Consider the following 27,672-nt stretch of genomic DNA (forward strand, 5'->3'; position numbering starts at 1 on the left):
CCCACTTAACTTCAAGGTTATGCAGGGGTTTTGGAGAAAAACTTTGAGCTCTATAAAAATATATTGTGTAATTTATCAGAAAAAAATGTTTTTATGACATAAATGAATAGTTTTGTAAAGGATCTGCCAGACACAGCTTCTGTGTCGACGCCCGTGATTAATCAGCCTGCATCTGCTCCTAGGTCTGATAGAGTGACTCGATCTGCTACCACTCAGACTGGTAGGCTGAGGAGTGGGAGAACCTATCACAGCCTGGCCAGACAGAGCTAGCTCCCGCCCTCTGTCTATTTATACCTTCATTTCCTGCTCTTCCTTTGCCTGTGATTCTGTCTGGTTTCCTGGCTCTACTGTTCCTGCTAGTACTATTGACCTCTGCTTCAAATTGACCCTGGCTTTACTGACTACTCTCCTGCTCTGCGTTTCGTACCTCGTACACTCCTGGTTTGACTCGGCTCATTCACTACTCTTGTTGCTCACGGTGTTGCCGTGGGCAACTGCCTCATTTCCCTTAGCTTCTATGTACCCTTGTCTGTTTGTCTGTCGTGCACTTATTGAGCATAGGGACCGTCGCCCAGTTGTACGCCGTCGTCTAGGACGGGCCGTGCAAGTAGGCAGGGACTGAGTGGCGGGTAGATTAGGGCTCACCTGTCTGTCTCCCTATCCCGTCATTACAAGTTTACTCTTAATTAATCCTATATTGTAATGGGGTTTTCAGCAGCATTTCTTCGTATTGTACAAGACCACCAGTAGGGGGAGCAAACTGCAGAGCTCCCATTGAACTCAATGAGGCTGTAAAAAAAAGTCTGTCTTCAGTCTACTCCCCCTAGTGGTGGCCTTGTGCTGCAGAAATGTATGTATTTAGCCAATCTGCGCGTACATAAAAACATTCTCTGTATCCCAATATAGTACCTTAGTCAGGTGAGGAGTTTTTCCGTCGGTGCTGCTTTGTTCTAAGGCTCGATGGGGGCCTTAAAGTTCATCTGTTACTAAGTAGCAGTTTCAACATATTCGGACATCTACTAAGCAAACCGCACAGCCTAGAAGTGATTGATTTCTGCTTTAAATGTTGACTCGCTTTGTATCTTGTACTATTTTCTTCTCCATTCAGGTACAAAGCTAAATCAACATTTCTGCTGGATTCCTATCACCAGAGAGCAGTGCATTATGGGAGCTCACATGGGAGATAGACACGTTAGAGCTCAGACATCCGTCTGACAGCAGGGTGGAGCTAAACCGTTGTCTGTTTCCCAGGGCAACCGGCAGAATTTTTAAATACGGCTATGAATATAATTAGACAAAATTAGGAAATATCCTAATAACTTTTTTCAACTTTTTATGTAGATTTAGACGTGGAAATGCGCTCAGTCCGTTCAGCTTCACTTGATAACAGAGGATTTCCCCTTTAAGCGTTTTCCCAGTCTATATCCGACGTAACATCTGGAAGATAACAAAAGCCATCATCCCAAGGAAGTCATTTTCCGGAGGAGACATCTTTTCATCAGGACGTCTCCGCTGTCACCTCTGTAATCTTCCGCTGTCTATATAATATATGAAAGAGATGTTAACTTGATGTCACACAAGTTTTGCGCGGACGCTTCACGTAGAACAGATCTTCTTGATGGCGGCAGAGACACAATATTTTCCTCTTCTGTCAGATTTATTGTCCTCGGCTCCTTGCTGGCGGCGCATGTAACGTCACCTCTGTATCTGATGTCCTGGACAATCTGGGGAATATAGCGATACGTTATTATGTCACTGCGGTCTACCGCGTTGAGACGATTGCCGAGTTTATCTGTCACCCGGCTTCTTGTCTGTTCATTATCTAAAAACGGACATGACACAAAGTAACAGACGTCAAAGATTCCTAAGATGGAAATGGTTTATGTCAGTGGTGGATCTGCAGGGGGAGGGGATGCAGTCGTAACTGGGCGTTCGAGGCGGAAGGGGCCCAAAGATCGCCCTGTTGAGGGGTTTGTTACAAGTTATACCCTGGCCTACGTGGAATATACAGATGTAGCAGAGCTGGATTAGTTAATTCACTCTTTGGGGCTGCTTTGTTAGTGCATTGTAAAGCTAATGCGCGGTGTAACCTTACAAATACAAACTCACCTCTGCTTCATCTGTACAGAATTGCCTATACATTGTCAGCCCCTGAATATTTTTTGGTGTGAAGTTTTTTTATGTTTCAGCCAATCACAAATCACAGTCTGTCCCGCAAAAAGGGTGGAGCCTGTGCATATTTGCATAAAAGTAGGCGTTTCTACATTTCGGGGGCAGATCGGAGGTGTGGCTTAAAATATCCCATGATTTGGGATTGAAATGTTGAGAGGTTAGGCCCACGGGGATTATCATCCGGCTTTCCTGTGGACCATATAAATCTGCAATATTTTATTACGGTTCCAGCTCCTGATTCTCTGCCTGCATGTCGGTCCATTATGTAGTCCTCGCATTCTACTCCTTCACCTATTGCGCCGCAAAATCATATGCAATATGTACATTGCAATTTAACGTGTTATCGTATCACATATTGTGCGTAAAGATCACATGCCATTTGAAGGCGGAGCCTTCTCTATTGGTAAAAAAAATAACGTAATTGCCCTATAGTGTAAAATTGAGATGACGTGTATGTGATTTGCGACGACCACATTTTTAGTGTTCACGATATTGCATGAAATCGCACGTTCTTATCCAATTTGATGCCACCCTATAGGGATAGATAAGACACGAAATCACACTGCAGTCTAATGTTATCGTATCAGTGCGATAATTGCGGCTGTTTAGTCGCCGCCGACCCCCGGACTTACGTGTGATGTGTTTTTTCTATTTTTCCCTCGGTCTTAGTGTTGGTATTTTAATGTGTGCTGAATTTTAAGTCATCTGGAGCAGCGTTGAGACGTCGTTCAGCTGCTACCTGGTGTTGGTTTCTATGGAAACAAAAGTGCACGCTGTAACGACTGTTGTCAAGGTTTTAGTTGTGTTTGACACGTGCCTGTAAATGTGCGTTAAAGGGGTCAAGACTCCCCCACGCTCTTGTCTTGGCGGAGGCAGCACCTTGCTGAAGCCATGGATATGTAGAAAATAGAAAAAACGGAAATGCGCAAGGCAAGAATTATACCGTACTGTATGCAAGAACTGTAGCCTAGGGATCCGTGATACAATGTCGCCTGCGAATCACCATAAAATTACGATAGGTGACGTTAGTGTTTCTGTATGGGAATAAAAGGCGCGAGCGAAAATGGCAAAATATCCGACCATGTTGAATTTCTTTTGTGACGGTCGCAAGATTGTTTGCCGCTTTTTTCCCCACATCGTGTTGTGGTAATCTGTGATTATACCGCAACACATGGGCGATGCTTTGTTGCCATGGAGCTCTAGCCTTAGGCCTAGTTCAGACAAAGTTTTTTGCCAGGCAGAAAAAATCTGCGTCAAAATTCCTTAAAGGGATTTTGAAGGTAGAATTTTAATTACATGGGATTTTGGACACTTTTTTTTATTTCGCTGCATTTTTTGCCTGCTGCCTTTTGAATGTAATGTAAAAACCACGGGCAAATAATGGCGCTAAAACCGCTCATAATAAGCGCCTCTTCTGCCTCCCATTGATTTCAATTGGAGATCAGAGGCGGAAACCTATCAAAGAGCGTACCACATTTTTTTTTTTACCACGAGGGGCCAAGGGTAAAAAAAATGCCCAGGGAAAAAAAAGAAGTGTTCAAAACCTCTGCCAATTAAAATCTGGGCCAGAGAAAAAAAAAATGCCTCTGCCCCCCATTGAAATCAATGGGGGCTTTGTGGCGCTGATTCTGATGCGGTTTCCATGTCAAAACCAGTGTAAAAAAACTCTGTGTGAACTTACCCTAAAAGGGAATTTAATATGTCTCGCCACGAGTCCGACTCCCGACACTCCAGCAGATCTTGACCGGACCAGCCAGATATTTCCCCTGTATGGGCAGCTGCAGGATAAATGTAGTATAACATGGCGGCCATCCAGATTAATGGCGTCTATGTAATCCATGGATGGTTGGAGTCAGCTGGAATGCGAGTCGCTCTTGCAGGGTGTGGACCCTCTCTGTGACGTCCATATGGACACGGTTGTCTTCTTGAGCCGACCCCCTTATAAATGTGTTTTTCATTTATAGGATTACCTTAGAATAAACGGCGCACTGTTTGCACCAGGTGAACCGCGCCACTTTTTGACATAAATAATTTTGCGGTAATTATTTTATTAATAAAATAGATGTTACACCAGCGTTCTAGTATAATCCACACTGAGAAATGTTCCCCATCATTCTTCCATCCATGCTCCAGTGCTGGGGACGGTTCTCACTCTGCTCTATAGTCAGTGACAGCGCCGGATTTCCACAGACGCATGGGGATCTGGTAGGGTCACCCTGTGGGGGAGGTTCTTGTTGCTAAGCAACTGCCTGAATATATTTGCGTGCTGCCTGGTAAGCGCCGTGCTTCCAAGATTGATTAATTAAGGCGTAAGAAGGACTCCCCAATGTATAATCACAATGTGGAACGCATTTTTATTTTTTTTGTAGTATTGTATTATTAGTAACTTTATCATGTAGTTGCTATTAATGATGTATTATAATTATTATTTTTATTAAAAAAAAAATTTTTTTATCTTATGCATTATTACATTACATGAAATCCTTACACTCACTGCCTGTCCGGTACAGAAAAGAAAAAAACACCCTAAAAACAAAAAAAACCCCATGTATTTTTATTAATTATTGTTATTATTATTATTATTATTATTATTATTATAATAATTTTATCAGCTAATATTTATTATTTAGGTGTATAATAATAATAATAATAATATAAATAATAATAGTAATATTTTTATACACCTCAATCAATGTCTGTGATTTTTGACTCCTGGCGTCCGTATTTACAGTCTCCTCAGGGCACGTCCATAATTCCTGTCATTGTATTCAGACACGTTGTTATTGGTCGTCCTCTTTAACTTTTCGAACTTCAAGTCAAAAGGTTAGGCCTGATTTGGTTGATGATCTGTCTGTAATATTTGTATAAGTAATAATATAATATTTTATTATTATTGGTATTATTGGAGTTATTGTATTTTATTAACCAGCAGAATTAGACGCTGATCACATCTATGTTGTTGTTTCTGTTTATATCTATCTATCTCATATCTATCTATCTATCTCATATCTATCTATCTATCTATCTATCTATCTATCTATCTATCTATCTATCTATCTATCTATCTATCTATCTATCTATCTATCTATCTATCTATCTATCTATCTATCTCATATCTATCTATCTATCTCATATCTACCTATAGCATATCTATCTTTATATCTATTTATATCAACACAACTGATCCCATTATAAGTCAATGAGTTCTGTCGGGCACTGGTGGAATCTTTTGATCATTATAAACAGAGATAGATAGATAGATAGATAGATAGATAGATAGATAGATAGATAGATAGATAGATAGATAGATAGATAGATAGATAGATAGATAGATAGATAGATATGAGATAGATAGAGAGAGAGATCGATAGATAGATAGATAGATAGATAGATAGATAGATAGATAGATAGATAGATAGATAGATAGATAGATAGATAGATAGATAGATAGATAGATAGATAGATAGATAGATAGATACATAGATAGATAGATAGATAGATAGATAGATAGATAGATAGATAGATAGATAGATAGAGAGAGATAGATAGATAGATAGATATTAGATAGATAGATAGATAGATAGATAGATAGATAGATAGATAGATAGATAGATAGATAGATAGATGATAGATATTGGAGGAAGGAAGAAATGTGTTTTGAACCTTCATTTATATCTACTTGATGTGATGACATTTTTTCTGGATCGTTGTGACTCACTGTTGTCTGCTGAATATACAAGAAGTTCACTGACCTGTCGATCTCCTTTGCTGAGTAGACGGCATTTCCCATTTGTGGGGTTTGAACCTGTCATGGCGTTGTAGTGATGGTCGAGTCATCACGCCGCCGTTTCCCCCAATGGGACTGATTCAGGAATATGTCAGCGTTTGATGAGTCAGTGCTAACATTTCACCAGGACTTTCTTGTCCACCGCCCACATGTACTGCGTCCTTTTACCCTTTTAAGCCCGGTTTTCATTGTTTTGGCTTTTTTATCTGACAGATTTTACGTTCCCATTCACACACAGCTTTAGTAAGGGTGACCGTGTTCAGAGCTGCCATAGGTGTCTGAAATCTCAGCGTGCCCGTGTTCAGTCATGTCTGACAGACTGGTTGCCATTTGCATTCACTGCCGAACAACCACATCCAGCACAGCCCTAGCAACCAGTCTGTCTCACAATTTTCAGGACTTTGGCTCGAGGAGGTCGGTATCATAGAAGCAGGCAATGTGGCTGCAATGGGCCCCTGGAGAGAGGGGTCCAACCCTGGCGGGTCCTATCCACTTTGCTGTTGGTTGTCAAGATCATAAATCATTGCCATGGGGCTCCCCTTTTTTTCTATGTATACCCCTGCTTGGTGGAATTCAAACTATTACGTTTTCTATGGCATATTTACCAAATTAAACAAAGTGTCCCCGTCCCCCCCAGCGATCAGCTGTAATCTGTACAAAAACCTGGTGCTGAGTGATCAATTTCCTTGCAGCGCCTCCACAGGGGAATTGAAGCATTACACAGAGCGCACTCAAATCAACGTGTTGTCTGTGTAATACAGGACAGGACAGGTCCTCCGGAGAGAGACGCTCTATGTATCTGCTCTCCACTCTGGCCAAGAGATGAGAATCCCATTCCTACAGAATATTCCTTAAATGTCCGAAGGATGCGGGTCTCACCTCTATCACCCGCACCTATCTCTAGAACGGGGGCCCCCTAACCCCGGTCTTACCTTCTCTTGCTCTCGCTTCTCTCCGTCCACTGTCTGACAAGGTGGTCAGAAGTACAGAATTAGCCGAGCTTGCCGTGCTACGCTATTTCTGTAACCCCCATTCACTTCTATGATAAGTTTACATGAGTAATAAAGGATCATTTATTTTGTTTTAAACAGCGTTGTACTGTAGCTTTAAAAGAGGGAACTCCAGAGCAGAAATCAAACTGTAGACATTTTCCCTGTTCTGTTTTAAGACATTATAACTCCGGCTCCCCACCCCAGAAGAGGAGGGAGCTTGTTCGTACAGCCCTACTTTCCATCTAATCCCAATGTAGGAGAGAATGGTGAGAAGATCCTTGAACCAGTTGGATAATGTTGCCACCACTGTTAAAAGGAGAGTCCTCTGCAGGGTCACACCAGCCCTGGAGTAGGGTGATGAGTCGACCTGTGGTGGCCTCCCCTTCGCTGTAGGGGGCTGCCCTATGTTAAGTATAGCCTTGCTTACATTTAGTCTCTAAGACCCATCCTATGTAAATGACCAATATTTGGCAACTTTAACCACAGTACCACCATCATCATAAAGCGAGACGGTGGAGGGAGACGTTTCATCCGCCATGATTTAGGAAGACCTATAAGTTCTATTGTTATTTTTCACATTCCAAATAATCCCCCCCCCCACCCCGTAGTATAATAGATCATCATCAATGACATGTCCTTATAGACTCTGTATCTTCCTCCGTGTCGTGGTTAAACTAATGATCCTCGTCGTCTCAGGTCACTGGTCCTAAGCTGACGTTCCGGCGTGTCAGGCACATTATTTTAGCTGTAAATTGCGCGGATACATTGTATTAAAGGTAAATCTGCGGCATTATAACTTGACATTGTACATTTAGTGCCGAGACACAGGTGCTTGTAATACCCCACGGTGACAGGTTTAATGGAAGACTAATTGAAATGGCATTTGCATCTTGTACAATGTTTTTTGGCATTGTATCGCGCTCTAGGAGACGGTGGAACAGCTCCAAAACTCACATTAAATGTGTCACGTAGAGCAAATATCACTTCATGTCGGCGTATGGAGGTGTTGTTCCTAAATAGAGATATGACATACGCGCCATAACGGCAGTTATCATCTTCTCTCTCGCTTTTGTTTGCGATAACGGACTCGCTTTTTGTTCTGGGTCGATGAAAACACCAGGTCGAAGCCAAGGACAATCACAGGCGAATGGGAAAATGTTTGGTACCAATTACGATCTTGGTGCACTTTCCAGTCATTCTGATTATAGTCAATTAACACGTGTTTGCATTTAACGCGAGTTTTGTCACGCTCAGATAAATGCGACCGGCGTCACCTGCAAAGCCGAGCGCTCGTGTTGTGCTCCTGATAATGTTTTTGCAAGGGATTACATACCATAGAGGCAGACCGGGCAGTTGCTATAGGGCCCATAAAGAAATGGGGCTCAGATCATATTGGCCTCCTTCTGGTTCCCAATGGGTAATGAGAAATTACCCCAAGTGAGGGTCCAACTTTTAACTCCATGTCATTTTTAGATCCAAATTCTGTGCTGCTTGGTTTCTTTATAGCAGTCGGAGCTTGTTTTTCTGATACAGCTCTAAATCCCCTACATAGATATAGAGTTATATGATAAAATTCTGCCTCCCTGCTTCCACCACTAGGGGGAGCTTAGGCCCCTCAAAATCCAATTATTGCCCTACGCTTATCATGTGCATCGGAAAAGCTCACGACGTACACAAAACATGTCCATAGGGCACTATTAGCCTGACGGAAGCCAAAAGAGTGTCCTTATAGCCACCTTTGGGCCTGTATACGTCATTATATTTTTTTTTGGATGATGGAATCGTGTAGGAGACACAGTGTCGTGAGAGTATAGGATTAAAGGGGTATTCAGGTTTCAGCAAATAAAGGCTCAACTTTGTGCAATAAAAAGTTATGCAATTTTCTAATATATATTTAGCATCTATTTCTAATTGTTTTCAAGATCTCTGCTTGCTGTCATTCAATAGAAAACTGTATCGTTCACTTCCAGTAGATAAAAATCTGTCCTAGTCATGTGCTGGGCACACAGGGGCAGAACTGATTACACGAAACCAGTCTAATAACTACTGTAACGAGACCTGCACCTGTTTGTTTATCCCATGATCAGGACAGATTTTTATCCAATCAAAGTAAATAGTGAAGACAGCAAGCAGAGATCTTGAAAACTGCAAGGAAGTGAAACAGATTGGAAAATTATAACATAATTATAACATTTGTTTGCTGAAACTAGAATACCCTTTTAAATACATTTTGCGCCCGAAATGGAAAAATAAAAACTCTGTAATGTACTTCCAGTGACTTCTGCTGTAATGATGTGCCGGCCATAATGATATCACATGACTGAGGCCGATCATAGGGTGATGTTTCATTGAAAGTTTTTTAAAGGGCTTGTCTCATCGCAGACTACCCCTTTAATCCGAGAGCCACCACGGCGATCATTTGATCGCCACGGCTCCAGCGACAAAATCATCGGATCACCACGGGTCCAGTGACAAAATCAGTAAGACATGGACGGCTGGAGTCTGCCAGAGTGGGAGCCGCTACTTGTCTCTGCTCTGGCTCATAGCGAAGGGTCCCAAGCGGCGGATCCCCCTCTATGATGTCCATATGTCCTACCATGCATATGATTGGGCATAGGGCATAAGGACAGGGGTTGTTCTGATAGGTCAACCCCTTTAGCGTCTGATGACAGTGATTGGCTGTCGCCAATAATGGATGGCACATCATTATGTCGGACGCAAAAAATACTTGAGCGCCAGAGAATGGAAAGAGAGTTTCAAAGGTCAATGTATTACGTTATTTTTTGGGGGGGTGTTTCAGGTGGTATTCTCATCGATAGAAACCCTTTTAAAGGGACAGTACCAATATTAGCACTGTATTGCGGAATTGCTGCCGAAGCAGTTTCCTACTATATTTCTGTAGACTCCCTGAATGTGAACCCCTCTACACGTTCATCCCACATGGGTCCTTATTAGTGGATCTCTTTTTTTTAATGTCTGTATCTTTTTAAAATCTTGACAAAATCCTTCCATTCGGTCGTTAAAGGAATCCGGGAGGTTTGCCGTTTGCTAACAACTTGGTTAAGGCTCTTTGTGGGACTAGAAAAGATAAATAAGGTTCTCGGCAACACAAGCAAACAAGCCGTGCATCAGATATTCAGTTCATTTGCACGCCTTTCTTCCCCCGCTGTAAGCGTGTTTGCAGTTTCGGAGCGCAGCTGCTTTCTGATGTTGGCCAGGTTTTTTCAAAGCGTCTTTGCCAGCCCCAAGTCTCCAAGCTCCATGAGGTATGTAAATGATTTTATTGGCACGGTTAAAATACTCATTCATCTTGTCCCATTGGGATACCTAATTTCCCTAGCTGTGTCTTCATAAACAATAATAATAACACTGTGTATCTTGTGCTGGGGAACCAGAAGTCTCAGCATTTCCGACTAAAAACATTGGGGATATATCCAAACTAATGTAGCTCTCATTCTTCAGAGGCCTCGGCTCCACTTCTATATTGCACTAGATTTGCTAAATCTCCCCCATTGGATTTAACAGCATTAGGGTATAGTCATATGTCGCAGTCAAATCGCCGCTTTTTGCAGCAATTTTTGCAAAAAGATCCCTGGACTATAAAAAGGGCCCTGTCCTTTCACTCATTGCCTGAGCGTTGTTTGTATTCCTCCGTTAGTCTTGCGAATGGTCCCTTAGTCGTATCCTGTTCCCAGTGTTCCCGTGCCCTGCTACCTGTATCCCGTGCTGTGTTTGTTCCTGTGCCCTCTATAGCGTTGGAGTCGTGTTGTGCCGTCTACCACGTCTGCTGTGTTACTCCACGTCTGGTGTCATCTGCCACGCTTTGCATCATCTGCCGTTAAGATCCCATCTGTGCCTAAGCCGCTGCCGCTGCCACTGTCTGGACTATTACAGGTACCCTTGTGCTGGACTTTGTATATACTTGGTGCACTGCTGTTTGTGGGTATGTGGACCCACTAGGCCGCACCGCCATAGCGGGGAGGCAGCTGGCCAAACAGAGCACCCCAGTAATACAAAGTCCCGCACTAGGGTACCTGAATAGTCCAGACAGTGGCCGCGGCTCTGTCATGGATGGAGGTGGGTGCAGCACGTTACGCCAGACGTGACAGATGACAGAAGGTGCCGCATGTTGCACCAGACGTGGCAAATCACACTGGATGTTGCAAATCACACTGGACGTGGCAGATGACACAGGACGTGGCAAACGACAGCAGGTGCAGTAGACACGACTCCAACACTTGTAGGCACAGGAACAAGACCACAGCACGGGATACAGGAACAGGTAACAGGACACGGGTAACAACTGGAATGGGAAAACACTAAGGGACCATTTGCAAGACAGACTTGAGATACACTAACAACACTCAGGCAGGGATCAGAAGGGCAGGGGCCCTCTTATAATCCAGGAAATGTGTAGTTGATGATGATGATTGTTCACATGTGCGCGCGCTGGCCCTTTAAGACTGGGCACGAGCGTGCGTGCGCACCCTATGGGACACAGCGGACCGGAGCGGAAGTCAGCGCTGGTGTCTCCTAGGAAGGAGATGCGAGCCAGCGCTCACTGATCCATGGCTGCGGGCGTTGGGAGGTGAGTAAACACGATGGCCCGGGGCCATGGACGCTACACTTGGTACACTGCGGTTTGGCCAGCTGCTATCCCGCTACGGCAGTGCGGCCCAGTGGGTCCACATACCCACAGATCATGACAATGACCGTCTTTGCCTGACAGATTGCAGGCTTCTGTATCCATACCTCCCAACCGAACCGTTTTTGTTTTTTTGCAGGATTGTCCCACAAAGTGAATATGCTCAAAAGGGGCATTTTGGGGCGTTTTTGTGGGAGTTTCTTGGAAGATCGGGGGCAAATGTTGTGAGGTATGCGTATCCATTTTACATTAGATATGTTCAAGCAAAATAATAAAATAAAAGAATAGTAACGTATTGTATTGCTGAATGAGACATATGGGCCCCATTTATCAAAACTGACTAAAAGAGAAACTGGCATTGATTGCTAGGGGCACCAATCAGCGCTTAGCTCTGAAATTAAAGTAGAGTTTTGATTGGTTGCTATGGGCAACAGGGTCTGTTTTACTAATGAGGTCCAATGGGGATTTTTCTATCCTGAGTCATAGTTTGCGGCCTCTGGGCCCCAATGAAAAACCTACTAAAGAGCCTCCAATTATCACGTGGCATTTGTAGTACTACCATACATGCCAACTTTTGAATCCTCATTTGTAGGATATTTGTGAGGCCGCCCATAACCACTCAGATACGCCCACTTTGGGGCATATTTGCAGAAACTACATCTCCTTCTTGGTCCATTTTTGGGCCCCTCTTAGCCTACAGGGCCCCAACATCTGCACCACCTATAGTTACTTCACCGGTTCCATCTAAATTTGGGTGCATCTTATCATCCAGTGCATGTTATAGACCAAAACTATTTGGTCATTATTATTATTTATGGCTTTGATTTTACATTTTACTACTATTTTTTTCAAAAACTTTATATGTAGAATTCATAACTATTTACTAGTAAATTGGATCTACACCACACCATCTTGTTTCGTTGAATGTTGGGTGTTTAGAGGGACGATATTCAGGTGTAATATGTATTATGGACATTTCCACTGGTGTACATAATGACCATATGGACCCAAGGGAACCCCCAAAAAAGTGGTGAATTGATACCCTCAAACCCAGTTGACTTTTGATATTACTGGCAGATATTCTAGAACTGATACTTGCGAGCAGATTGCATTTCAGTGACTGTCAGGACGCAATGGGATGTATAGAGGACACGGATGTCCGGCAATTTGTGCCATATCTCGGTATTCTGAAGGATAACACGGGTCTGTTGAGTCGTTGATTGATGGTGGTAGTTAGAAATTGGTTGCTTGGTGGTTAGCACTGTTGCCTTGCAGCGTTGGTGTCCTGGGTTCAAGTCCAACCAAGGACATCTGCATGGAGTTTGTATGTGTAGCGTCCATGGCTGCGGGCCGTCGGGGTTTATCCACCTCCCGACGCCCGCAGCCATGGATCCGTGAGCGCTGTTCCCCGTCTCCTTTCTAGGAGACGCCAGCGCTCACTTCCGCTCCGGTCCACTGTGTCTCGTAGGGTACGCGCGCACGCTTGTGCCCGCTCTTAAAGGGCCAGTGCACGCACATGAAAACATTAATCATCAACTCACATGATTTCCTGGATTATAAGAGGGCCCCAGCCCTTTTGATCCTTGCCTGAGCATTGTTAGTTTATCCCAAGTCTGTCTTGCAAATGTTACCCGTTACCTGTTCCTGTATCCCGTGCTGTGTTCTTGTTCCTGTGCCTACTAGTGTTGGAGTCGTGTCTGCTGCACCTGCTGTCGTCTGCCACGTCCAGTATCATCTTCCACGTCCGGAGTGATTTGCCACATCTGGTGCAACCTGCGGCACCTGCTGTCATCCGCCACGTTTGGCGTTACCTGCTGCACCCACCTCCATCCGTGCCAGAGCTGCGGCCACTGTCTGGACTACCCAGGTACCCTAGTGTGGGACTTTGTATTTCTAGGGTGCTCTGTTGTTTGTCCAGCTGCTTCCCCGCTACGGTGGTGCAGCCTAGTGGGTCCACATACCCACCAACCGTGACAGTACGTTCTCCCCATGTTTGCGTGGGTTTCCTCCGGGTACTCCGGTTTCCTTTCACACCCCAAAAACATACCGATAGGGAATTCAGATTGTGAGCCCAATGTGGACAGTAAAAGAGGACTTCTGTACAGCGCTGCGGAATATGTTGGCGCTATATAAGTAACAGAAATAAATAATAAATAAAAATTGTCAGAGGAAAACTGCTCCTCGACTTTAAGGGCTCGTCCACACGCTGCGGAATTGCTGCGTTTTTTTACGTCTTAAATTGCGGATGGAAAAAAACGCCCCAGAATACAGTAGCAGCATTGTGGATGACATTTAACAAATCTTATCCACACGCTGTGTACAAATTCTGAGCCGAAATTGACCTGCGGTGCGTAATTTTGTGACTGCCGCTTGTCAATTCCTGCTGCGGAAAGAATTTCTGCGGTTTTCGGAGATGTCACCATCTCCCAACATTGTGAAAGGTTGATACTTTCAACAGAATTGCTGCAGAAATTTTCCATTGTGTGTGGACAAGCCCTAAGACTTTGATCTATGGAGCTACAAATATATACACCCCCCCCCCCCCTCAAATATACAAACCTCGAATCTCTTGGTGAACATTGACTGAGGATAATCAATATGTTCCCCAATGTAACCCTCCGTATATATATTTATATTCAACTAAGAATACCCATTATTACATACTACGAAATGTGGCAGAATTGTATTCCACCATGGTTCCAGTTGTTACAACGTGTCCAGTGAGATTCCAAGAGAAAAGACCATGAAAAAGTGCAAAAATTTGTCAGCGTATGGACCTAGTTTGCCATTTTGAACATAGAACTTGTCAGGATTGTTGGACAAGACTTGTTATAATACCATGAAGGACAAGGAGAACAAACAAGAAGATTGTGGACAAAACCAAGCTGAACCTTCTATACGAAAAACAAATGTTCAGTCTAACCTTATTTTTGCCACTTGAAAAGACCAAGTCCGTTATGATCAGAAACATTGATGGGGAAAGTGGAAGAGGATGAAAGATACAGTCATAAGAATCATGAATACTCCATTGACAAGCCAAGAAGACCGGAGATTCTTGGAACCAACTTTATGGCACTTGAAGTCTCTGGAAAACTCTTTAAAGAGCTTGGAAATATGACTATAGGTGGAACTAGAGTGGCATTTTTTCCCCCCTTATGTTAATCTTAGGAAAAGCTTGGTTGAGTGGTGAAATTTTTTTCAGATGTCTAAACAAATCAATTTGATTTTAACTAACCGACTACTACACAGGCGGCAAATTTATAAAAATAAAAATTGTATCTGATTGCAAATGTAAACCAAATTTATGACTTTTTCCATGGCAAAAAATATTCTCCAGCCTACTCCAGATGAGTTCTACATTGTAGAAGGGTTTTTCGAAATGGGTTTATAGTGGAAGCCATGACACTGTGCCAGAATCATATAGCACTTCCAAACGGACCCCGTTAATAGTATAGTGGAGTCCATCAGGGATTTGCAGAGATCGTTGGCGTTTTGACATCAAGAAAAGCTCTGATGAACAATGTAGCCACAACCCCAATGTTACATCCTATGGACATCTTCAACACAGATGTGAATAACGTCTTAAAGGGTTATTTCATCAAAGAAAGTAGTGGCCTATCGCTAGAACATACTATCACTTTATGATCGATGGGGTCCGACTGCTGAGACCCCCACTGATCCTGAGATTGAAAGGGCTGCAGCATTGCTTGAGTGCATTCGGCCCCTTCAAAATTTTTCTTGTTCCCGGCCACTGGCTGTGCAGGAGATTGCAGCACAGCCGCTAGTTTAATCTCAGGATCAGTGGGGGTCCCGGCAGTCGGACTCCCACCAATCAGAGAGTGATGGCATATCCCAGCGATATGCCATGACTTTCTGTGTTGGGAATAACCTTTAAATCTTTATTACCATGTGAAAAAAAGTTGCAAGCGATCTTGCACTCATCCCAAAAGATCCAACAATGAAAGATTTTTTGCCATAGTTGCATTTTTTATATTTCTTTTCGCAGGGAAACGTAGAGGTTGTTTTTCGATTATTCTACAATTTTACCACATATAGCAGGAGGCACCATGGTGCCGTTGAGCTCTTGCCTAACTGTGTTTTATTTTCACTTCAAGCAAACAAAACTTTTTGTGTGCAGGATTTGACTTATTGGTATTTTTTAGTGTTTTGTTGACTACGTTATTAGTCTAGAAATCATCCAAGGCCAAGGTTCAGGTAAAAAAAAAAAATTAAAATCTGGGCGACTTTCCTCTATTCCAATTACTCCTTAGAGCGCACACATTTTCGCTCTGTCCGTGGTAAACAAACCCTGATCTGTGTTCAGTTACTCGCTGAGCTCAGCAGATGCTTTAAGTGGAAAAGGGCTAATTGTTCTCTATGGAGACATATCCGTAGAAGTCTGCAATGAGAAGTGACAGCAGGGATATATGGACTTCTGAATTCCTATTGTATCAATGCTTTTATAGTACTCTGTGGGTTTTGCTCCAGATCTTGTATTCACCAGCCTTCTGACAACAAATCAAAGTTATTGTATGACCACAAATGGGTGAGAACAGAATTAATATTGACATTTATCATTTGCAAACAAGACATTATAAAATCACATAATAAAATTCTGTCTGCCTGCTGCCACCACTAGGAGGAGCTTACTGCATACAGATTTATATATTGAAAAAAATAATAACACAGTATGCAGTAAGCTCCTAAGCTCCCCCTAGTGGTGGCTGCAGGCAGCCAGAATTTTACCATTTAACTATATACATGAGATTTGGAGCGTTATATCAGAAAAATAGAACTCGGCTCACTATAAAGCTATATATTATGAAATTAATCCACTCAGAATTTTAGACCTTTTTTTAGATTAAAAAAATAATTTTCAACTAATACATTATGCTATGTACCTTCCCAAATCCTTTGCTTTATTTATCTTGTACTGATTTTGAGTTCCATGATTATTTCTTCTCCACTGACATGCAGAGCTGCATTAACAATTGTCCTGGTTTTCTGCAGTGCATTCTGGGAGCTCAGGTGACTGTTACACAGTTAGAAGAGCTAAACAGGTACATGCCACAAGTCTGACACCACATCACATATTAACCATGGTCTCTATCCAAGGGCAACTATTGGAAATTTTAAAAACAGCTCTGTACGTGACTGGAGAATAAGATATGATGTATAAATATTTGTTACTCGGCATTAAGGCTATGTTCACATCTGTGATTTTGTTTCCGTTTTTCTGTTCTATCATGGTAACAGAAAAACACAAGTAATGTCAGTGCCAGATTGGTCGCATGACGGACACCAACTGAGCCTGACAGAACTCATTGACTTTAATGGGTGATGGAGACGTCTAGCAAAGCCTCCAGCGCAAATGTGAACAGAGCCAAAGAAATGTTTAAAGTGGAGGATACACTTTTATGTTCTTATCTACCATAAACTGTGTTCTGAGTGGAACCTTTATGCCTCATGCAGACGACAGTGTGTGCCGGCCAAGTCCCGTTAGTGATCCGTGGAAAGATAGGACATGACTTCTTTCCACGGATCGGAGAATTGGGTCAGTTTTCACAGACCCGATTCACCCGCTAAAGTGAATGGGTCCATGATGACTATCTGGTGCCACTCGGATGGCATTAAAAATGGCCCGAGTGGCACTCGGTCGTGCGCAACTGGCATTATGGTCAACTTAATTATTATTTATACCCCTGTGTATAAACATATTTAAGAGGATCTCCAACCCCCTCACCAGTCACTGACTGGTTACCATCTATACGTGCATATACATGGCAGCCAAAAATCACTGGTGAGAGAGGCGGGGGGGGGGAAGCGCTCCGATCATGTATACAGCGGACTCTTAACTATGAGTCTGCTGCACTCTCTTACGCTCTATTAGCCAAATGGCACTTTATTTTTTTATTGGTGGCATTTGGGCTACTAGTAGAGCGGATCCTGTTCCCATACTTTGCTGCCATATCATAGTCTGATGACAGATCCGCTTTAAATATAATACGTTTCTAATGATATTGCACATCGTTACCGCTGACTTTTGTGACTGTTCTTCTTGAAAGATAAATAAGGAAGCCTTTGAATTTTTCTATTTGATCCATCATTTCCAGATGAAGCTTCAACTTTAGAGCAGTCTAAGACATTGTTGGTCTTGGTATCTTCTCGATTACTGATGTTTCATAAAAGCCTTCATGTCTGGAGGCAAACACAAAGAGATGGAGGATCAGGGGCACCAGCTGGTCAAACAAGGATGGTATCATGTTGGTCAATAGTTTTATTAAGAAACAGACTATACGTTTTGAGATCGGCCACTTCCTTAGGTCATGATGATGATGATCTGATAAGGAGACTGGTCTGGTCTCGAAACGTCTACAAATTAACATGATATAATCGTATTCTTCCTTTTTTGACCACCTGTTGCCTTGGGACCTCCTTCCTCCAGACATCGATCAATGAGTCTTATCGATCCGGTTAAGGTGGAGCAACCGCTGAAATCCAGGTACAAGCATCTTGATAGTGTTATCCCTACATCAGCACAACGTTGCCTTTCGACCTATGAACGAAGTAGATTGACTGGACGAACTACCCTGGCGCCAACCTGGTTTCCACGCACGTTGAAAGTCAATGAGCATCTCAACACCACTTGTCCACAGAAGTTTAGGATTCAGAATACACAACTAGACTTCAAAGTAAAAAAAAAAAGGATTTTCGTTTTCCTGGTTGGCAAATGGACCCGACTGATGTCATTGGATGACCAAATTTGCTCAGCTTGATCAATCACCTCTTGAAAACTGCTCAGTGAAATGTTGGGCCATGTTGGTCAAGAATGACTACTGTGTCCAAGTAGCTATGTATGTATAAGGTCAGGTGTAGGAGAACTGGGCAGTTTAATTGTTTGGAGGACGCTCAATGTTACTGGACATTCACTGATGTTAGGTGATCTGCATTTCTTCTAGAATGGAGAACCTCCGGATGTGTAGAGGTCCTGCACCGTATCAAGGAAACTCCAAAGTGCAGGAGGTGCTCGCCCCCATGAAGAAAAGACCGGAAGGAGAGTGTAAGTTGGCTTGATCGCTAAAAACTTTGACTGCTATTGTAAAATGTATCGGCAGTGGATACATTAACACTTTGACCGTGAGGAGGTAATAAATGGTATGAAAAACAAAACAGGTGGTGTTGTTTTTTCATATATTTTGTTGAGCTTTTAGTTATAATATTAAAGGTGAATACCACCCCAAAATGTAAATTCACCATCTATTAGAAAATCAGAAGTTAAGGCAGTCTACAAAATTTAGTTTTTATGTTTGTTTTACTTACAGAGATATTGACATTCTTCTGTTGTACTGTGGCGGCCATTTTGAAAATGCCAACAGGAAGTGGAGCCATATTGGTTGTTACCTTTGAATTAGCTTCTCAGGAACTGATGGTAAACTATCATCCTGTCAGATCAGTTTTTCTATCCGTTTCTAAGCTAACTCAAAGATGACAACCAATAGGATTGCACTTCCTGTTTCACGTTTTCAAAATGGCCTCCGCAACAAAACAGAAGAATGCCAATAGCTATGTAAGTAAAAGAAACATAATGAGCAAAATGTTGTTAACTGCGCTAACTTCTTATTTATTAATATATGGCCAATTTTATGTTGGGTGGAAGTCTTCCTTAATTCGAAGGGGGATGCATTTATTTTTTTAATGGGCCTGAAACCTCTTGAGGCATCACAGTACTGATTGTGATGAAGATAAAGACTACCTGATCACACAAGTTATTACAGAAATAGACGTGAACTTTTGAGGGCATGGTCACCTCTGTGGCAAACAGTATGGACGGTTATGTTGTGGCTTATACAGGTGGTTGCATCTGTTTATACTCTATTGTTGGGGATAGTTTAAAGAGCTTTTCTCCTGGACTTGCGGATCCCCATTCCACTTTTTATTCTATAAGGTAAAGAAAGAGAAATGGTAACTCCTCTGAGTTATGCCAGATCAAGGTGTGTGGAGACCTCTGGGCAAAACATGTACGGGTCCCCCTTCCCTTTTTTACGAGAGCGACGTAAAACCGGAAAAGTTGCAAATCGTTTTCAAAATGTGGCATAATTTGCAACCTTTTGACACCAGAAAAACGACAGAAAACCGTTCATGAATTTCCCCCATTGTACCAAATAACCATATAGTACTACCTACATAATAATGTTATAACATGAAAAGATAACATTACCATAGAGAGCCCTCATAATACTGCCAGATGTACTAATAGTATAAGGGCTCTCTACATAAGTGTCATGCCATGAAAATATAAGAGTAGCATACAGTGCCCAAATAATGCTTCCATATTGTACCTACATAGGTGTCATACCGTGATAAGATAAGAATACCATAGAATAAAAATAATACTTCTATATAGTACCTACATAAGTGTCATACCATGAGAATATAACAGTAGCATACAGTACCCACGTAATACTTATATATAGTACCTACATAATAGTGTCATACCATGAGAATATAAGAGTAGCATACAGTACCCACATAATACTTCTATATAGTACCTACATAATAGTGTCATACCATGAGAATATAAGAGTAGCATACAGTACCCACGTAATACTTATATATAGTACCTACATAATAGTGTCATACCATGAGAATATAAGAGTAGCATACAGTACCCACGTAATACTTCTATATAGTACCTACATAATAGTGTCATACCATGAGAATATAAGAGTAGCATACAGTGCCCACATAATACTTCTATATAGTACCTACATAACCGTGTCATACCATGAGAATATAAGAGTAGCATACAGTACCCATGTAATACTTCTATATAGTACCTACATAATAGTGTCATACCTTGAGAATATAAGAGTAGCATACAGTGCCCACGTAATACTTCTATATAGTACCTACATAATAGTGTCATACCATGAGAATATAAGAGTAGCATACAGTGCCCACGTAATACTTCTATATTGTACCTACATAATAGTGTCATACCATGAGAATATAAGAGTAGCATACAGTGCCCACGTAATACTTCTATATAGTACCTACATAATAGTGTCATACCATGAGAATATAAGAGTAGCATACAGTGCCCACGAAAATACTTCTATATAGTACCTACATAATAGTGTCATACCATGAGAATATAAGAGTAGCATACAGTACCCACGAAAATACTTCTATATAGTACCTACATAATAGTGTCATACCATGAGAATATAAGAGTAGCATACGGTGTCCACATACTTCTTTATAGTACCTACATAATAGTGTCATAACTTGAGAATATAAGAGTAGCATACAGTGTCCAAATACTTCTATATAGTACCTACATAATAGTGTCATACCATGAGAATATAAGAGTAGCATACAGTGCCCACATACTGCTATATAGTACCTACATAATAGTGTCATACCATGAGAATATAAGAGTAGCATACGGTGCCCACGTAATACTTCTATATAGTAAAAAAATAATAGTGTCATACCATGAGAATATAAGAGTAGCATACAGTGTCCACATACTTCTATATAGTACCTACATAATAGTGCCATACCATGAGAATATAAGAGTAGCATACAGTGCCCACGTAATACTTCTATATAGTACCTACATAATAGTGCCATACCATGAGAATATAAGAGTAGCATACAGTGCCCACGTAATACTTCTATATAGTACCTACATAATAGTGTCATACCATGAGAATATAAGAGTAGCATACAGTACCCACGTAATACTTCTATATAGTACCTACATAATAGTGTCATACCATGAGAATATAAGAGTAGCATACGGTGCCCACGTAATACTTCTATATAGTACCTACATAATAGTGTCATACCATGAGAATATAAGAGTAGCATACAGTGCCCACGTAATACTTCTATATAGTACCTACATAATAGTGTCATACCATGAGAATATAAGAGTAGCATACAGTGCCCACGTAATACTTCTATATAGTACCTACATAATAGTGTCATACCATGAAAATATAAGAGTAGCATACAGTGTCCAAATACTTCTATATAGTACCTACATAATAGTGTCATACCATGAGAATATAAGAGTAGCATACAGTGCCCACGTAATACTTCTATATAGTACCTACATAATAGAGTCATACCATGAGAATATAAGAGTAGCATACAGTGCCCACATACTTCTATATAGTACCTACATAATAGTGTCATACCATGAGAATATAAGAGTAGCATACAGTGCCCACATAATACTTCTATATAGTACCTACATAATAGTGTCATACCATGAGAATATAAGAGTAGCATACAGTGCCCACGTAATACTTCTATATAGTACCTACATAATAGTGTCATACCTTGAGAATATAAGAGTAGCATACAGTGCCCACGTAATACTTCTATATAGTACCTACATAATAGTGTCATACCATGAGAATATAAGAGTAGCATACAGTGCCCACGTAATACTTATATATAGTAGCTACATAATAGTGTCATACCATGAGAATATAAGAGTAGCATACAGTGCCCACATAATACTTCTATATAGTACCTACATAATAGTGTCATACCTTGAGAATATAAGAGTAGCATACAGTGCCCACGTAATACTTCTATATAGTACCTACATAATAGTGTCATACCATGAAAATATAAGAGTAGCATACAGTGCCCACATACTTCTTTATAGTGCCTACATAATAATGTCATACCTCGAAAAAAATGAAAGTAGCATACGGTGCCCACATAGTACTGTCTTATAGTACCGACATAATAGTGTCATATTATACTGTGCCTCAATAATACTACAGCTGGCGCTATGATATACAGTAAAATGTGCGAGAAAAGGTGCTGGGTCCTATATATGGCGGGAAATTGCCCCTTTTGTCCATGCAATAATTCAGCAGTGCCTCTAGGTTAAGTATCTTGTCGGAGAGTTCTCGGTGAGATAATGAAGGTGAAATAATCTGCATTTCATGGGTTTTTCTTGAGAGTCAGAGCTCTGTGTTCATAATTGGCATTATAGATTTCTCTTTATTTCAAACCACATTCAAATTAAATTTCTTGGATAAATTCCCTACATCAAATCTGATGCGACCAGATGGTCCTATTTGCAGCTCTCTTGTCAAAAGGGCTGATTTAACTAAGACGTAGCACATGCCGAGAGTCGCCTCGTGTTAAAGTTACAGCATCACATGAAGGGCAGATACAGACGGACGTTGCGTTTTTGCGCGCGCAAACAACGCAGCGTTTTGCGCGTGCAAAAACCATTTGACAGCTGCGTGTGTCATCCGTGTATGATGCGCGGCGGCGTGATTTTCGCGCAGCCGCCATCATAGAGATGAGGCTAGTCGACGCCCGTCACTGTCCAAGGTGCTGAAAGAGCTAACTCTTTCAGCACCCTCGACAGTGAATGCCGAACACAATATCGAAAAACCTGTTGAAAAAAAAGAAAAAGTTCGTACTTACCGAGAACTTCCCGGCCGTTGCCTTGGTGACGCGTCCTTGGTGACGCGCCTCTCGACATCGGGCCCTACCTCCCTGGATGACGCGCCAGTCCATGTGACCGCTGCAGCCTGTGCTTGGCCTGTGATTGGCTGGAGCTGTCACTTGGACTGAATTGTCATCCCGGGAGGTCGGACTGGAGGAAGAAGCCGGGAGTTATCTGTAAGTCAGAACTTCGTTTTTTTTCTACAGGTTCATGTATATTGGGATCGGAAGTCACTGTCCATGGTGCTGAAACAGTTTAACTCTTTCAGCACCATGGACAGTGACTATCTCCTGACGTCGCGTACCGATAATTTTTTTGCAGGGTTCGGCCAAAACGAGTTCGGCCGAACCCGGTGAAGTTCGGTTCGCTTGTCCGGCTTCGCTCATCGCAAAGACACTCGTGGTGCTTTTCTGTTTACATTCATCCTTTTGACAGCTGGTGCGCTGTTTCAGTCGGTTCGCACGGAAGTGCTTCCGTGCAACCTGCGTGGTTTTCACGCACCCATTGACTTCAATGGGTGCGTGATGCGCGAAATACGCAGAGTTATTGAACCTGTCGCGCTTTTTGCGCAGCAGACAAACGCTGCGCAAAAAGCACGGACTGTCTGTACTGCCCCATAGACTTGTATTGGTCCATGCGTGCCGCGTGAAAACCACGCGGCCCGCACGGACCGAATACACGCTCGTGTGAATCCCCCCGAAGAGTGCAAAAAGTTTCAGCTTCTGTTTTTGGCTTTCATCATGTTTTGTGTTTTTGTTCCATATCTTTACTATTATACATATGATACTATATATATATATATATTTTGCATCTTTTGGCTATTGCATTGAGGACTGATGCACAGTCCTACACACGGAGCCTGTACACGGAGGTCTCCGTCAGGTTATGTATGTTTTTATCTATCTATCTATCTATCTATCTATCTATCTATCTATCTATATATATATATATATATATATATATATATATATATATATATATATATATGTGTGTGTTTGTGTGTGTGTGTGTGTGTGTGTGTGTGTGTGAGTGTGTGTGTGTGTGTGTGTGGTCTACGAAGGCAATAGGCATTTTTGTAATATACAGATCGCGAGGTGCACCAGAGGGAAAGTGGGTCCTTAGGTTGTTGAATTTAGACAACCCCTTTAATTAGATTCCTAAAAAATATATTGTAGGTATCATACTGTGGTGGCCATGGGACACATCAATGTAATATTTGTGAGATGAGTACTTAAAGGGCAACTCCACCCAATTTTTTTTTTAACCAAGATAACCAAATATTTGTCTGTTTTAGTTCACCTGTTTTGCGGCGCCCACTGATTACACAGTGTATATAGATAGCACCTTGCTGTATATCTGCCTGTATATTGTTAACCAGGATGTGTAAATGCCACTGTTCATAGCATGGACACTCTTATATTTTGTTTCATGAAAAATAAAAGGGCGTGGTCATTGACAATGGGAGTGGCTGTTAGCAGCAGAGGCGGGACAGTGACAACTTTTTTTTTAATTAGAAGGAGAGACTGCCACAGTTAATAGATCAGTTCATTGACGGGCGATCAGGATGAGGCTTTATACCAGTGTCTTTGTTGCATAATACTTCTATATCTATTTTATTATTTATAAGTTACGTTTTGCTTGGCTTCCTTGGTGACACAGGCCTTGAAATATTCATTTGAAGAGTGATATTTAAAAGACATTTGCTAGTTTAGAAGAGACATGTGGATGTAGCAGAGCTAAATTTATCAGATATAAGAGCTATGAGATAGATAGATAGATAGATAGATAGATAGATAGATAGATAGATAGATAGATAGATAGATAGATAGATAGATAGATAGATAGATAGATATGAGATAGATAGATAGATAGATAGATAGATAGATAGATAGATAGATAGATAGATAGATAGATAGATAGATAGATAGATAGATATGAGATAGATAGATAGATAGATAGATAGATAGATAGATAGATAGATAGATAGATAGATAGATAGATAGATAGATAGATAGATAGATAGATAGATAGATAGATATGAGATAGATAGATAGATAGATAGATAGATAGATAGATAGATAGATAGATAGATAGATATGAGATAGATAGATAGATAGATAGATAGATAGATAGATAGATAGATAGATATGAGATAGAGATAGATAGATAGATATGAGATAGATAGATAGATAGATAGATAGATAGATAGATAGATAGATAGATAGATAGATAGATAGATAGATAGATAGATAGATAGATAGATAGATAGATAATGAGATAGATAGATAGATAGATAGATAGATAGATAGATAGATAGATAGATAGATAGATAGATAGATAGATAGATAGATAGATAGAATATTAAACCCTTGTAGTTATATCATCTCTTATATTTTATAGTCTGTTCTTACTGAATAATTCCCGTTTCCTCCTGGGTTTTATCAGCAGTTCTTCCTCTCGGCTGATATTTTATTGTCTTTCATTAACCAGATAACCTTAAAATCTCCGGCACTCTAATCTGAGATATTACTGCCGGACAGTCCAAATTGTTCATTACTGTGGATTTACTCCCCATGTGAAGGCTTTAAAAGCAGGTCACCATTATCGTGCAGTATCTGGCTCCACACACACCCCATGCTGCACGCAGAGCCAGCTGATACCCTTCCAGAATACATAATTGATGTTCTGTATCTCTAGGCAAACCGAGACCTTGTAAGTTTTCCAACTGGCTGGAAGTCAAAGGAACAGGTGAAAAAGTTCATTTATTTTAGTCCTGCAGTGATCCCTTCTGTTACAAATGACTCTTCCCAAAAATGTCCAGAATCACAGACCGTCAGTACATTGGGCTCATTTACCACCACCTGGAACATTTATTCTTTCCCTGTGTAAATAGCACTGGGACGATAGAATCTGATTGCTGATTGGTTGCTGGAGTGAACTTGGATACAATGTTTATGTATGAGATACTTAAGAGGGAGGCACGGCGACTGCCAGAAGCTTCTACTGCATTTTGCAATATTTAGGGGTATGTATACAATTGCGATAGATATTTGTAGTGTACTAATGCATTTAAATAAAAAAGGAAGCAACTTTGCAAATAGTCTTAGTCTACTACCGTTTTGTGTTTACAGCTCCATTGCAGACCTATGTGTCTCCATGGTTACAGACTACAAACAAACCCTGTGCAGTCATACTTCCTTACATCTGTCCCCTTACTCTATATATGCATGATGGATGTAATAATGGGGGAAGTTCGTGATGGATTATAGATGTCCTCCACTCTTTTAACAATTCTTTTATAGTTTATATGTAAATATAACATTCATGTACATACTTATCAACATCCGATATTGCGGGACATTTGTCAACCCAGCACCCATTTTGCCCAGGAACGCCCCTAGTACTGCCAAAATTGCCCATTTTAAGCAAAATTTGTATAAACCCAACTCTTTTCCGGTTCGGTTGGCAGGACAGTCCCTCTAAAAATGGGACTGTTGGCAATAATGTAATGAGTAACTTTGCAAATACTCATTCTGGCTTGGAATCAGTGAGGACTGTACAGATAGTACCAACCTATCAGGTGATGCTGTAATAGAAGATACTCTGCTGCATTGCATTGCGGTATTTGTTTCTTTAACATCTGACTACTGTAGGAAACATTTCCTGCCATTCATATCAATAGGTCTATATACAGACGCTGAACCAGCAGGGGCTACAGTGAGATATTAGGTCTTGCAATGTTAGATCTAAAGGTGAGCCAACAGAATTTTAGCTGCAGCTCTGGATGTAATTGGTGTATAGGACATAATGTGACTTGAGGTTATAAGAGAGGCATGATCACATGACATTAGGTAAGATTTTATATCCCACAGTTTGATGAACATGTACGGGTTATTATTCTCTGTGTGTAATATAAGAGTATGACCGGTGGGTTTCCAGGTATTGAGTGACGCTGCTCAATCTTTACACTGCCTGTTGCTAGACAGCTGCCCGATTTTATTTGGGTACTGCCTGGCAAGCACGCTTGCTGTAATCATTCATTATGGAGTCCCAAGCGTCACGTCATGTCCCCTTCTCTAGTCACATACAATGATGAATTTATTATTCACATTGGTCGCTGCTTGAAATCTGCCCCAACTGCAATGACAGACACATTTATTACTCAGTTGAGATCCCATGATGCAATGTTTCCTTGATGCACTGCATTGTGGAAAATGTAACATGCACTATCCTGACTTTTTAACGCCATGTCATTTTTAGGTCAAAATTCTTAATCTTTATAGCAGTAAGAGCTACAAATGCATAGAAATAAGATTGAAATGTACCTGTAGTCACCACTAGAGGGAGTGTGGGAGCTTATTGCATACTATGTATACAACGTTTTGCAGTGAGCTCCACCTAGTGGTGGCTGCAGACAGAAATAATTTTTTATATAAACTGTTTATGCAGAAGATTTTGAGCTCTGTTTCAGCAAAATAGAACCATGAGCACTATAAAAATATTTTAAGAAATTAATCAGCAAAGCACTGTGGACCTATTTAGGGCAGGGCACCTTCCGACAGGTCCCTTTAAGCCACTTTCCTCTATG

At 41.3% G+C, this 27,672-nt stretch overlaps 1 protein-coding gene across 9 annotated transcripts in view; it reads left to right on the plus strand.

Moving 5' to 3' along the window:
- Positions 1-27,672, plus strand: part of LRRC7 (leucine rich repeat containing 7) — a 286,473-nt gene that overhangs the window by 35,121 nt on the left and 223,680 nt on the right. For 8 of the 9 annotated variants that reach the window (XM_075832825.1, XM_075832822.1, XM_075832823.1 and 5 more), the window contains exon 2: positions 18,556-18,656. The exons of the other annotated variant lie outside the window; for it this stretch is intronic. In XM_075832825.1, the coding sequence (XP_075688940.1) occupies positions 18,557-18,656 (100 nt within the window). In that variant the 5' untranslated portion in view covers position 18,556. The remainder of the gene's footprint in view (positions 1-18,555; positions 18,657-27,672) is intronic. 9 annotated transcript variants of the gene reach the window in all.

Source organism: Rhinoderma darwinii, chromosome 7, assembly GCF_050947455.1.
Source record: "Rhinoderma darwinii isolate aRhiDar2 chromosome 7, aRhiDar2.hap1, whole genome shotgun sequence".
Lineage (NCBI taxonomy): Eukaryota > Metazoa > Chordata > Amphibia > Anura > Rhinodermatidae > Rhinoderma > Rhinoderma darwinii.